Here is a 14,025-nt window from a genome sequence, read left to right on the forward strand (position 1 = left end):
CCTGTGCCCCAAACCCAGTGCTTTTGCTTCCTCCTGTCACAAGATGCCACTATTGCTCATCCCAAGAAAACTTAGTCCATTTGGAGAGGTGAAATTCAATTCAATGTAATTCAGTAAGAATTTCCTGAACCCATACTTGAGCTCAGCCTTGTGAGGGGGACTGAGCTCCCAGAGAGGAATCAGATACACCCCCTGCCCTTGATTGCTCATAGCCTGGTGGAAGGTTAAGGTCCAGATTCTTCCATCTGTATTCTGGATGGCTTTAGTGAAGTTTGGCAGTCTTAGTCTTCTACCAGCTTCCATTTTGATAGCTCACTTTTCCAAGTGAACCTGGAGAAGCAATCCCCTTTGGAAGCAAGAAGCAAACAAACAAACAAAAAAAGCCAAATTGTTTCAATAGCCTTATGAAACCCCCATGTTCCTACTGAGGGGAAGTAATAATTCTGGCAGGCACAAGCTTCACAGCTTAACCAAGCCTTTTACCTACATCACCTCCTGGAAGTGGCTCTAGAAGGTAGGTATAGTTAGCCCCGTTTTCCAGATAAGCTCAGTGAGACTTAAAGATGTGAAGTGTTCCTCAGTGAGTGGTGGGGCTGGTGAAACAGCCCTTTCTGGTTGCGTAGTTTATACCCCTGACCCCTCCGTCCCCTTCCCCATCCTCCTCTCAACCGGCCCCTGGCAGCAAAGTCAGTAAGATGATGTGCCTGTAGGTGCTCACAGTTGACAGGGCCTTGTAGGGTGATACCACCTAAGTGGAGTGGAGGGGCTTTCAGGGCTGCTTTTGTCTGGAGTGGAGAAAGAGGGTGGGTGGAATCACCTTCTCAATTCTGAGGTGTTATCACACAGGGTTAAGGGTGTGAATTAGGGAGTCAGAATCCTCAGTCTGTAACTTTCTTTTTTTTTTAATTTCTTTATTTAATTAATTAATTTATTTAATTTTTGTTTGCGTTGGGTCTTTGTTGCTGCGCGCGGGCTTTTCTCTTGTTGCGGCAAGCAGGGGCCACTCTTCATTGCGGTGCGCAGGCTTCTCGTTGGCTAGCTTCTCTTGTTGCAGAGCACGGGCTCTAGGCACGTGGGCTTCAGTAGTTGTGGCACTCGGGCTCAGTAGTTGTGGCTCACGGGCTCTAGAAAACAGGCTCAGTAGTTGTGGCGCACGGGCTTAGTTGCTCCGCGGCATGTGGGATCTTCCCAGACCAGGGCTTGAACCGTATCCCCTGCATTGGCAGGTGGATTCTTAACCACTGCGCCACCAGGGAAGCCCTGTCACTTTCTTTTAATAGCCATACGGCCTTGGATAAGCTGCGTTTTCTCCTTGGTCTCAATTTCCCAGCCTGTACACTGGGTTGTTGTGAAGGTTAAATGAGTGACTCTAGACTACTCCTTGGCGGAATGCCCTGGTGGTCCAGTGGTTAGGACTCTGCGCTTCCACTGCAGGGAGCACAGGTTCGATCCCTGGTCAGGGAACTAAGATCCTGCAAGCTGAGCAGCAAGGCCGGAAAAAAAAAAAAAAGTAGACTCCTCCTTGGCACAGAGTCAGTACCATGTGAGTGTCTGCTCTTGTTATTATTCTGTCCATCAGGGCTAAGGGAAGAGAAGGCCCAGTCAGAAGCGTTAGCCAGTAGCAGCACCGCTCCCATCCTTCCATCCCCACACGGCTTCAAGGCTCTGTGCACAATGTAGACAGTGCTGGGGCCTGGGTCCCATTTAGCTTGAATTTGATTAAGCCGACCTCAGCAGTGCATCATCGAGATTGCAGGGGGCTAGGGCCACCTGAACACTTTCACAGGAGCCCCCTGGAGATGTTGGGAGATAAGACAGAGTGAGGGTGGGAGGAGTTCCAACCGGGAAGTTGGGAAGGGCAGTGTCAGGGGAGGCTGGGCTGGCTGTGGCCATTTGAGGCCAGCAGGGACTCAGGGCACCTCTGGAGCCACTCGGTGAGCAAGATGCACACTCACTGCCCTGAGCAATCCTTTTCCCACCCCTGTGCCTCCTCCCAGCTCGTGGGAATCCAGGGATCCTTCTCAGGAAAGGGGAAGTTTCCATGTTTTTTGGAGTCAGGAGAAGAAATCTCCCAGTTCAACTCCCAGATAGACTGGTGCTCAGAGAGTGGTGGAACTGGGTCTTGGGGCCAGATTTCCTGCCTCTTGGCCCAGAGCTACCGTAAAACCCTCCCCAGTCCTCAGAGTGACAGGGCATTGAGACTCACAGCCTGGGACTGGATTCAAGGCTCAACTGGTCTGGGTCTCTTTCAGTGACGTGGCTGTGGAGCTGCCCTTCACCCTAATGCATCCCAAGCCCAAAGAGGAACCCCCGCATCGGGAAGGTGAGCAGAATCTGGGGGTCACTGGGATGGGGTTTCCCTATCACCCCACCTACCTCTGGGTCAGCCTTCAGCCCAGGGTCACGCCTCTTCCCCAGCTCACAAGATCTTTTGTGAGGCCCACACTCCTATTTGCATCTGACTCTTCAGGAGACAGAGAGGTCTGGCTCTGTTCTCTCTGGGCTGGGGGTGGTGGTGGGAGCGGCACGGGCCATGCTTGGAGCTCTTGTCTGGCATCCAGGCATAGCGGAAGGGGCTGTATGGATAAGATGATCCCTGGACACACCACCCTCATAATTTTTCCAAGTGATACTGGATTAAACCTAAGACTGTTTCAGTTGAAAGAAACATTGTAGTATGTACCACAAAGAAAGAAAAGTGTTCCCACAATTAAACTTTGAAATGCCATTGATTGTAAACACACCCCAAGTTCAGAGATGTGAAAATGTGAATAAGTGGTTGTATTAGAGTTAGTGACAGTCGTGCATGCAACAAATGAATCTAAGTCGTGTTGGAGAAGTGCCAAAAGGAGCAGGGTCCAGAGATTTTTCTGTTCCCCTGGGCCAGCTGTGGGCCTCCCTGGCCCTCCCTGGCCCCTCCTCCCTGCATTTAAGGTTATTCGAGGTGTTTCCAAGACCAGGGACCAGCCCCCCCTTCTCCACTCCCCTTCCTCCTTTCCCTCCCCATCTTAGCTTAGTTGTCCCAGGGTGGGGACCTGTGCCCACCTGCCCGCTTGCCCACTCACCAATAACCCATGGGCGCTCGTCTGCCCTGTGTTTAGTTCCAGAGAACGAGGCTCCAGTAGATACCAATCTCATAGAACTTGACACCACGTAAGCCGAACCCTGCCTGCAGACATATGCGGAGGGGGGAAGGGGGCGGGCCATGGGAGGTGGGTGGGGCTACCTGGTTATTTGCATTTATGCTAATTAACCCCCTGAGGAGCAGCTGGTCTAACCCGTCTGCTGAGAGCTGCCTCTGCTCGCCTCTTCAGCAACCCGCTTGCCTGCATGTGACTTGAAGGACCCTCGGTGCCTGTTCCTCTTCTTCCTGCCTTGGTGGGGTCTGTCTTCCTCCCTCGTCCTTGCACGTCCGTCAGTCCGTCAGTCCGTCAGTCCGTTCGTCCATCCACAGCACCTGCTCGGCTGTCACAGGGCTGGTTTGTGGCCCTGAGCTGGGGCTCTCTTGCCTGGCCTTCACCCAACCAGTGGAATCAGGCCGTAGGGAGGGGAAGTTTCTGGGGATCTTGTTGCTTCTGACTCCCGAGGGCCAATGTGGATTCCCCTGCGGTCGAAGGCTGTCGTGTCACTGGACAGTGGCCAGAGGGGGAGGACCTGGGCGACCATCACGAAATACCTCCAGGGCCAAGCAGCTTTCTCGCTCCAGCTCCAAATCTACACTTCCTTTGTCCCCCAGGAGATATTTGGGATATGCGGTTTTAAGTCACCCCATTAGGACACCCCATGCAGCTGGCTGAATTCTGTGGGGCTGGGGCCTTGGGTGGGCCTATGTGGACATGTTTTATAGTAGAAGGGAACTTACTGTTCTTAGAAGCAGCCCTTAGCCCTGAAACCCCCTCAGGCACCCTCTTTTCCCACCCACATTTTCTCTGCCCCCCTATTTAGATTGGCCTACCCCCTTCCTGCCCCCCACAGACCCTGTCTTATCCAAGATCCCTCAGGGTAGAATGTGAGCTGGCACTTCCCTGGAGAAAAGGGGTTTTCTCTTCCAAGCCAAGCCCACTGCTTCCTGTGCAGAAAACAGGAGTGCTTTCTTTGGGTGGTTGAATGGGGTTTCTTGGGCCTGTTCTTGGGGGATTCAGAATATACTGTGAAACTATTGGTAGCCTGGCCTCTTTGTGGGAGTAACTTCCTCCTCTGGCCCTAACCCAGCCACACTGACCCCCCCCCAATTTTATGTGTCCCTTGACCCCAACTCCTCAAGAACCAGGTCAATTTCCAGCCCTGAGGCAAACTCGTGCCTCCCTCTGGTATTTCCACAACTGGCTGGTCCCACTGTCATTGATGGGCATCCAGCTGTGCCAGCCTGGCAGGCCTTTCTATCTGAGGCCAGTCCCAGAGGCCAGCCTCTGGGTCCCACCTGGCTGTGCAGGCTCTCCAGCCCCTGGATAAGCCTACTCTCCCTGCCCTGCAAACACACCCGTTTTCCTTGTCTTTCCCACCAGCGACGACGACATCGTGTTTGAGGACTTTGCTCGCCAGAGACTGAAAGGCATGAAGGATGACAAGGAGGAGGAGGAGGATGGTACCGGCTCTCCACAGCTCAACGACAGATAGACTGGGCCCGCCCTCCCTCCGGGCAGCTCCAGGTCCACTCTCATGCACTAGGATGCTTGTTTGTCTTCTTCCTGCCCTGGTTCCCCCTCCCCTTTGTTCTTCCAGCTTCTCCCGGGGGCCCCAGTGGCCTTTCAGGTCACGGTGGTGAACCTCTGGCCTCAGGATTGGCACCATCACCATGCCGACAGGGCCACGTGCACCACCCTCACCACTCTCGCTGCAGTCACCTCTCCATCTCCCCCCTCTTTTCCTGTTGACCCCCAGAAAGGCCAACATGGCTCTGGTCTTGGAATTTGACTTGGGATGGGGAGCAGAAAGGGGAAGATGGGGCACAAGGGCTTGGAGGGGTGGGAATGGGGGCTCAAGACACGTGAGAGGATGTCCACCATCCCAGGTGATTAACACAGTTCTGGCAGCGAAAACGTGACCGAATCGAAGGCCAACCTCTGGCTGGGAGGGGCAGACCAGTGGATAGATTCTCCATCCACAAGAACTGCAGTTCTTTTCGCAGTTTGGACCCACCAAGCACCTCTCCCCTTTCTCCCCCATCCCCCCATGTCCCTCTGTGACTGACAGTGACATTGGTGAAGGTTTGTGGACCCCAGGAATGGAGCAAAGTAGCTGGACTGACTTTCTTACCAGCAGTTACCTAGTCTAAGGCAAGTTGTGTGAAGTAGCCCAAGTCTATTTCAGTATCGTCAGGATGTAATATCCTAACTGCCTTGTATCTTGTGTGTGTGTCCTATCTACAAATATGCACAGAGAAAGAGAGAGAGAAGGGAGGGGTCTTCAGAAAGCACCAAGGTCCCGAGGAGGTTTCCTGAAGGGTGACTCTGAGAGATGGGGGCGGGGTGGAAAGATGAGAGTCTGCCTAGCTCCCTTCCTTTGTAGACCTAAGAGCGATCAGTGATCCCTGACGTGATCACTGGTGTGGGAAGTGAGGGCCACCGGTGTCCTCCTGCCCTTGCAGTTCCCCAGGGCCAGGCTGGGCTGCCCCTGCAGGCTAGGAGAGAGCACCTGAGGTCACTGTGCCCACAGTCAAAGAGGATCCTTCCCCAGAAAGTGGCAGGGTCCATCAGGATGCCCTCGCCTAAAAGGAAGAGGGTGACTCCTTTGTTTCCTTGGGGAGTTGATGAACCCCCCAGTAGTTGCCAGTGTCATGGGTACCCAGTACCCATTGGCTAGTGTTGGTGTGACTGGGACATGGGGCATTTCCAGGGCAACAGGGCAGGCAGACAATGAGGCAGAAAGTGTTCAAAGGTATCTGTTTTTGTCTGACCTTTGCTGCTCACTTACTGTGTGACCTTGGACAAATTCCTTTCCGTCTCTGGGCCTCAGTTCTTCACCTAGAAAACCAAGGGGTTTGACCAGATGATCACAAAGCGCCCTCCCAGCTCTGCCTCCAAGAATTCGTGAACATTAGAGCTTCTGGTCTGGTGGGTGGAGCCGGAGCCACTGACTCTGGTCTGTCTGCCACCAGCAAGGATTCATTGGACCCCAGAGGTGGCAGGGCCATGGAGAGCACCTAGCAGCACCACCCCACACCCACGCCAGGCCTGAGAAAGGCCCTTCTTGGGCTCCTGAGGGGTTGCGTGATGTCAAGCTGTGGCCATAGCTAGCATGAGCTGCTTGGCCCTAGGGCCCGAGTGTTACAGAAGGACAGAGCTTGTATTTGCTGAGGTGGGTGGGGAAGAGCTTGTGATGAGCCCTCCAGTACTCCACACCCCCTTTGGATGTCCTGAAGTTTACTTATACCCAAGCAAATATAGTGATTAGCAGGACAAGGGGATCTCTTGCTCCTTTCTATCCCTGTCCCATACTTGTGAAAAGGGAAATGGCAAAATTTTATTGTATAAGTTGCATCTCAACCCGTTTCAGTCCAGCCCCTCCTGGGGTGGACGGAGCAACCATTTTCCATGGTGAAATTACCCAGTTCATGTGCCTGGCACTATATCCCAGCCCTTCCCTTCTGAATCTCATGAAGACTCAACCCTAGGGACCCCTACTCCAGGTCAGAACCAAGTCAGCTTGGGGCAGTCACACACCCATGGCCAGTTCTGGGGTCCCAGCTGCATCCAGCCCCTCCCAGAACGTGCTGGGCAGTCTGTACCTCATTTGGGCAGCTGGAGAGTTAATGAGTTGTTGGAACAATGCATGGCAAGCATATGCTCTTCAGGGTTGTCTTCTGGAACCTCTGGGGCTGGTATAAGACCCTTTAGGATTTGGGGTGATCACTTGCCTACATATAGACCTCTTCCCCCATCCCTAACCCGGTCACACAAAAGCTTTGTCAGGCTGGTTTCTTGACCTCCTTCCACCTCAAAATCACACTCACCATTTTGGGTTTATCCCAGTGTTGAACTGAAATTTCTCCAGCTGCAAGAAGCATCATGGGCCCATTTAGCCTTTTATTTACTCTTTGGGCCCAGGGTTGCAGAAGGGCAGTGGTCAAGTTCATTTGAATTTGGCTTAACCATCCTTGGTTGACAACTTCTGCGCTTGGTGCTGAGCACTGGAGACACAGAGTTGGGTCAGTCCCAGCCCCTGTCCTCAGGAAGCTCATGATCAAGGGAAAGTTTTATGGGAAGTAGCGAGGGGGGCCATTGCATTCAGGGTTCCATGATGGCTGCTAGTCTGTATAGTGCCTTGATGTGAATTAGAAATGGTGTCACTTCCAGGTGGATTCAACCCACATTGGAATGCACAGCTTCTTGAGTGGTCACAGGCTGGAGTTTAGCCCCACTTGCCCCTGGGCTGGGCGCCCTCCTGCACAGACATGCACTGCAGCCCAGTGGGACACTCAGGCTTGTTCCTGAGAGAAAGAACATCCAGATCATCTTTCCAAGTTTCTGGTTGGCTCCAGACCCCGCTTCTCCTGCAGCCCCCAAGCATGACTGAGTTCTTCTCTGCAGGGCCCCTCTCCATCTGGAGTCAGCCTGTCCAGGGGAACCCTTGGAGTGAAACTGGGGGTGGGGGAGCCCCACTGGGCTCCAGGCACCAGCCCACAGTACTAGCTCTCTCTGTCCACACATTTGGAGCCTGTGCTGACCATGCCTCTCCACACCGAGACTTTGCAGTGGGCCATGCGGGTGGCATGTAGATAGCAGTCTGGGCAGGAAGGGAGAGCATGGCCCGGGGTGAAAGTCTGCAGGCAGAGGGCCAGCTGGACTTCCTCAGCCTTCCAACCGAGAGAAGAGTTCAGTCCCCGTGAAGATAAGGACAGAGTTCTTTGGCTGGACTCCGCGGGCCTTCTCAGTCTCAGAGCCCAGACAAACTGAGAGTGGGCTCACTTGGGGTCTTGGTTCAGCTGGGGGAGTGGCTGACAAGCTGGTCCCACATGGTGCAGTGAAGAGCACCCTGGCCTGCAAGTCTACAATGCCTCTCCGTGTTGGCTGTTACCACCCAGCTGAGGAGCTTGAACAACTCATTCAACCTCTTGGGATTGGTTTCCCTAACTGTAAAATGAGATAGCCATCCCTTTCCCGCCCAACTCAAGGAACCTGTGAGGCCCAGAGGAGATGAAAATCATCTCTGTAAGTTGCACAGGGCTGCCCAGGCTGTGGCCCTGCCGCTGCAGGGGAGTAGCCCAGGGTCACACAGGAAGTTTGCCGCTGGCTGAGCCCTCCCACCCATCTTCATCTCTTGCTCCCGTCTCACTTAGGCAGAGGTCAGCCAGGATGAGACGAGGCCAGTTTGGCTTTGGTGACCCAGCCGAGAGGGAAATTCAGATACTATTCAGGAATGCTGTGTCTCCAGGCAGTGGTCCCAGCAACCAAGACAGAGAGACTGAACATGGATTGTGTCAGTGATTAGGGGGGCGGGGGCACACCTTGGTGTCAAGAGGCCAGGAAGCGTTGGATCTGATCCCAGGTTAGGGAGAGCCTCGTCCCCCAGGCCCAGGGGTGCTAACCCCCCACCCCCACTACCCCACTAGAGAACCCCAAGGGTGAAGTGGAATAGAAATTGCCTGCCCCTTCCCTTCAAAGTGTAAGACCCCCTCCAGGATCAATCAGAGCTGCCAATTGTCGCTTCTTGGTGACGCTTGAGGAGGGATTTGGGTCCGGGGAAAACCCAGGCCTCTTACGCTGAGATCTGAGCCCCAGCTGACGCATCCCCGGTGGTTTCAGCAGCCCACAAAGGCAGCTTCCCTCCTGCCAGCGACTGGGGGCTGGACATCCTCCACCCATCCCAGAGGAAGGCATTAGGCCCCAATCTTGAACTCTTACAGGGTCTCATGGACATAGGCCTATACCTGTTCTGGTTTTTAAAGTCAACAAGGACCAAAACAGACTCCCCCGACTCTCGTGCATAAGCCTGCATTGGGCCTGGCATTTTGCTTTCCTGGCCCAGGCAGCTCCATCACTTTTGTTCTCCTTCCAGGACTGGAATGGCCTACCCATGGGGCAGGATCCCCACCTCTACCACTCCCCTGCAGGCTCACTGCACAGTGGCTTAAAAGAGAGGCCAGTTGAAGGGGGAGCATCCTCCCCCCATCACTCTCCCAACTCTCACCCCGAAAGGGAAGTCAAAGCACAGATCCCCAGGACCCATGACCCATAGACTCTGACACACTGGTTTTCAAACCAGGTGCTGTGGAACCCCTGGTGTGCCGTAGAGCTTTGTCAGGGGCTGCTAAGGTGGGAGAATGGGGGTGGAGGCAAAGAATAGGTCTCCAGCCCTCCCCCCCCATTCCCACTTCCACCAGAACAACTCTGCTTTTATCTGTCATGCCTATTGAGGTTTCACCTTTAAACTTTCTTTTAAAGAAAAACTTCTTCAAACCACCGTTCTGAGGTTTGATCTTAGACCAGCAAGCCCAGCTTCTATTCTTGCTTTTCCTGTTGGAATGACTCTAGCATTCCAATACAAAGTATCACTGTATTGGAACTTGGGTCACAGACCCAGCCCCAAGCATTTGCTTATTCACACACACGCGCACACACACACGCACACACACACACACACACACGCTTGATGGTTTTGTAGCCCACCCCCACTGAAGCTCCGGCCTGGGTTTCATTTGGGTGGGGGCCTGGTGCTGTGAGGATGGGTCTTGGCCCTGATATTGGCCCAGGCATTGTGGGGGACCATGGAGGAAGCAAAGAGGCCCAGCCCCACCCCAGGACTTGTGTCTGTGCCCCAGTGTGACACCCCACTTCCCTGGTCCAGGCCCATGAGATGGCAGAGGGACAGCGTGGTGGGAAGGGAAACTAGAGTTAGGTTCCTCTTTATATACAGCCAGCTTTAGTAAAAGAAATGCTAAGGGAGGACTTTATGACAGAAGTCCCTCGTATGAAGGCAGGATTCCTCCAGAGACCCTTTAAGCAGCAAATTTCCCTAGAGCAATTCTAATAGGATTCCATTCCCACATCTGCGGTCAACTGAATGTATGGGCAACAGGCGGGTGTCTGAAGAGAGGCTGGTTCCCTACCTCCAGTCCCCCAAATTCTCTTCCTGCTGGTCTGCCCCTCTGCCCAGGTCCCTCATTGGGACTGACTAAGAGGTGGGCACTTTGGGGAGACCTGGACCAGCCCTTGGCACAGCATCCTGCCTGGCCCGCACCCAGGGCATCCAGGTGTAAATGTGAGACTTGGGGCACAACAAGCCATGTGGCATGGGAGAAAGAGCGCCCAATGCTATTCTGTGTTCAGTCCAAGTGTGCCCTTGGGAAGCTGACCTCAGTTTCCCCTTGTGTAAGATGGAGATAGTACCCGGCTCTGCCCACCTCAAAGGGATTACTGCAAGGGTCATGGGAGAGGTGGGTATGAAGGGGGGCTCACAAATTCGGGTTGTGGTCATGGCCTGCCCTGGAGATCCAGGAGCACTCGGGAGATGATGGTTGGATGGACCGTCTTCCTGGGACATCTCTGCTCAGTGTTAGGGTCTAGCCACAGATGCTGGGGGAGGGGGCTGCGTCTTCTTTTCCAATGGGAGCCAGCACTTAACTTGGTACTGTGTGTGGATCCTGGGTGTGAGGAGTGACAGGTGGCGGAGACTGGTCTCCAGGTCTGTGGCCCTTTTGTTAAGTGATTCTTTTGTGACACCCTTATTCCTGGGCCACCTGCCAGGTTTATCTGTTGTACCTGTGGCATTCCTTATTATGTCAGATAAGTTATTACAGTTTATTCAACTCTAACAGGACAAATGAAAAAAAGAACCATAAATAGGAGACCATTAAAGGTCTTTTATGACAGATGCTGGCTGTGCTTTTATTTCTGTCTCATAAGCCCATGGCAGGACATAGACCAGCAGAAGCTGTCCCTGCTGCCCTGGACTAGCTGGGTCAGGTGGTGGCCCCACCTCCAACCTGGCTGCTCACCCCCTCTCCTCCCCTCGCTGCCATTTACCAGCCTTTGGTCCTGGGGAAGTTGCCAAACCTCTGATCCCTCTCAGACGCCACTGGATCCCATGACCCCTGGTTTGCTCCTGGGGTGAAGCCATCCCATCTTCTCTTTGGCACCACTGACCACTTCAGCTGGAGTCCTGTCCCAGTCCCAGCCCTGGTTCTTACTCAGTTCTCATCTCCTGCTCTGCTGGCTCTCCCCGAAGTCACTTCAGTTTTCCATGACTTACCCTGTTCCAAAAGAATACATGGGAGGGGTGGGGATATAGGTGAGGAAGATTCAGAGTCCTAAATGACAGTGTATCATATTAACATGAAAGGAAAATGCTGCTGAATGTAAGATGGCTTTCCTAGAAAATCGGTCATATGTGTGAAACCATTTTTTTTTTTTTTTACATTCCTGTAGAATACTGTGCAACTTAGATCAGTGCATTGCCCTCCTGGTCAGCCAGAAGGTGGTCTCTTTCCTCTGATGCTCCCAGCCAGAGAAGGGTAATGGGCAGACACTGACATTTGAATCAGGAGACATGAGCTAGACTTTGATTCTGCCCTCCCACGTGGACTATATCATGTGTCAGTCCAAGTCCAGATAAACAGAGCCTATGCCAGTATATCAGTAGCAGGAATTTAATCAAAGAAACTGGTTATGAAAATGTTGCAAGAGTTGAAAGGGCAAATGGGATGTAAGGCAACCCAGGTACAATAGGAAATCACTACCATCTGTAGGGTGGAAGGACAAGGGAGAGGAGGTGGTGTTACGGAGCTTGGGACCAGGGAAGCCCAGTAGGGCTGTTGAGGGAGAGAGTAGCTGAAGAATCCAGACCATAGAAGAAAAGCCTCTGCTCCTGGGATGCTTCCCAAAGCAAGAGGGTGGGGGAAATACTCTGATTTCTCCTTTCCTTCTGCCCTCCTAATGGCAGACTCGAACTAAAAGTTAATTTTCAAGGACTCTTGGGGAATGTAGTTTGCAATGGTGAATGCCCTGCAATACAGAGCAGGAGAAGGTCAGGGGATTATATCTGAGACCAAATAGGCAAGTCACCAGTTCTTCCTTAATCTTCTCATCCAAAAAACAGAAATAATCCTATTGGCCTGGATACCACAATTTAGAAGGAGTACCCTGACACCTAAACAAGGCTCTAAACATGGAAGAGGTCTTTGCGGTTACCTTTTAGCTTTGAGCTTTTCTCCTGTCACTGTCTTCATGGTGTCCTGAGACTTCATTTGTCTTAGCTTTTAAAATTTTCAGCAAATCAAAATTGTGTAGGAGTTTCAAATTCTGGCCAAAACAGAGTAAGTCCACTACAGCCTATCTCTCCTACTGATTTCATAAAAACCCTGGACAAAAATACAAAACACAACTACCTAATGACTCTGAAAATTAAACAAAAGCAGGCAAATGGTCCTGGGAGTAAACATTTGGAGAAGTAACCTGCATGGGGTAGATTTCCCTTTTATTTCTCTTTTCTCTTGTGGATTTGTGCTGCGATTAGAACCACCCACCACCCAACAGACAACTTTGGGTCTGAAACTAAATCAGTTGGTAACCTCTTGAAAAAACGATGACAACAACTACAAAATCAACGTTCTATCAAGGATTATAACAGGACCCAGAGTCTACACAACATAACATTCACAGTGTCCAGGATACAATCTAAAATAACATACCAAGAACCAGAAGAAGAGGATGATCAATGAGGATGCATGATCAGTATACAAAAATCAATTATACTTCTGTATAGTAACATCAAACAACTGGATCTTGAAATTTAAAAGACAATGCCAAATAAAAAGATAACACCACCTACAAAAGCACAAAAATGGAAATATACTTAGGTATAAATAGCAAAATCTGTGCATAATCTCTATGTACATCTCTAAAGCACAAAATACTGATGAAAGAAATCAAAGAAGACCTAAACAAATTGAGACATGTGCTATGTTCATGGATTGGAAGATTCAATATTGAATATGGATTCAATATGGATTAGAAGATGTCAATTCTCTACAAACTATAGATTCAGTGCAGTCCAAATCAAGATCTCTGCAGGATTTTTTCTTTTCTTTTGTATGTGTAGACAAGCTGATCCTAAACATTATATGGAAAGGTAAAGGAACTAGAATAGCCAAGCAATTTTTAAAAGGAAGAACAACATTGGAGTTGCCTACTAACTGATCTCAAGACTTACTATGAAGCTACTGTAATGAAGACAGTGTGGTAGTGGTGAAAGAATAGACACCCATATCAATGGAATGAACTCCAGAATCCAGAAATAGACCTGTATATAACAACTGATTTTCCAAAAAGGTGCAAAGGCTATCCAATTGTTCTTCCCAATAAATAGTGCTGGCGAGGGTGTGGAGGAACTGGAACACTCACATACTGCTGGTGGGCATACCAAATGGTACAGACACTTTGGAAAACAGTTTGGCAGTTTCTTATAAGTTTAAAGATACTTACTATAAGACTTAGAAGTTCCACTCCCAAAATAAATGAAAAGTTATGTCCCCACAAAAACCTGTATGTGAACGTTAATAATGGATGCATTCATAACTCAAAAACTGGAAACAACACAAATGCTTTTCAACTAGTGTGAATGGATAAACTATTGTACAGCCATACAATGGAATACTACTCAGCAATAAAAATGAACAAACTAGTGGTACCTACAACAACAAGGATGAATCTCAAATGCCTCATGCTAAGTGAAAGAAGCTAGACTTAAAAGGATAAATACATATGCATCTATTTATAGGACATTCTGGAAAAGGCAAAACTATGGGGACGGAAAACAGACCACTAGTTGCCAGTGGCTGGAGTTGAGGAAGGGTTGGCTACAGAGGGGCAGCAGGAGGTATTTTGGGGGTGATGGAACTCTTCCATATCTTGATTGTCAAAATAAAACTGTATGCCAAAAAAGAGTGGGTTTTTACTCTATGCAAATATGTATCTCAATAAAAAGCAAAAAAAAAAAAGGTAAAAAAGAAACAACAATCTATAACTCACAAACTGCAAACTATTTATTGGGCATGTACCATTTGCTGGGGCTTATGCTGGGCCTTGA

At 50.8% G+C, this 14,025-nt stretch overlaps 1 protein-coding gene across 4 annotated transcripts in view; it reads left to right on the top strand.

Annotated features, from left to right (window-relative positions):
• ARRB1 (arrestin beta 1) overlaps positions 1-10,810 on the top strand; it is an 80,738-nt gene extending 69,928 nt beyond the window's left edge. For 3 of the 4 annotated variants that reach the window (XM_082627891.1, XM_082627892.1, XM_082627890.1), the window contains exons 13-15: positions 2,253-2,323; positions 3,102-3,153; positions 4,506-10,810. In XM_082627891.1, coding sequence (XP_082484017.1) covers positions 2,253-2,323; positions 3,102-3,153; positions 4,506-4,617 — 235 coding nt within the window. In that variant the 3' untranslated portion in view covers positions 4,618-10,810. Of the gene's footprint in view, positions 1-2,252; positions 2,324-3,101; positions 3,154-3,314; positions 3,451-4,505 lie in introns of those variants that run through there. The other variant, XM_082627893.1, reaches the window with a different exon arrangement.
• Positions 10,811-14,025: the final 3,215 nt, after the last annotated feature.

Source organism: Mesoplodon mirus (genome assembly GCF_964341445.2).
Source record: "Mesoplodon mirus genome assembly, chromosome: 7".
NCBI classification, from domain to species: domain Eukaryota; kingdom Metazoa; phylum Chordata; class Mammalia; order Artiodactyla; family Ziphiidae; genus Mesoplodon; species Mesoplodon mirus.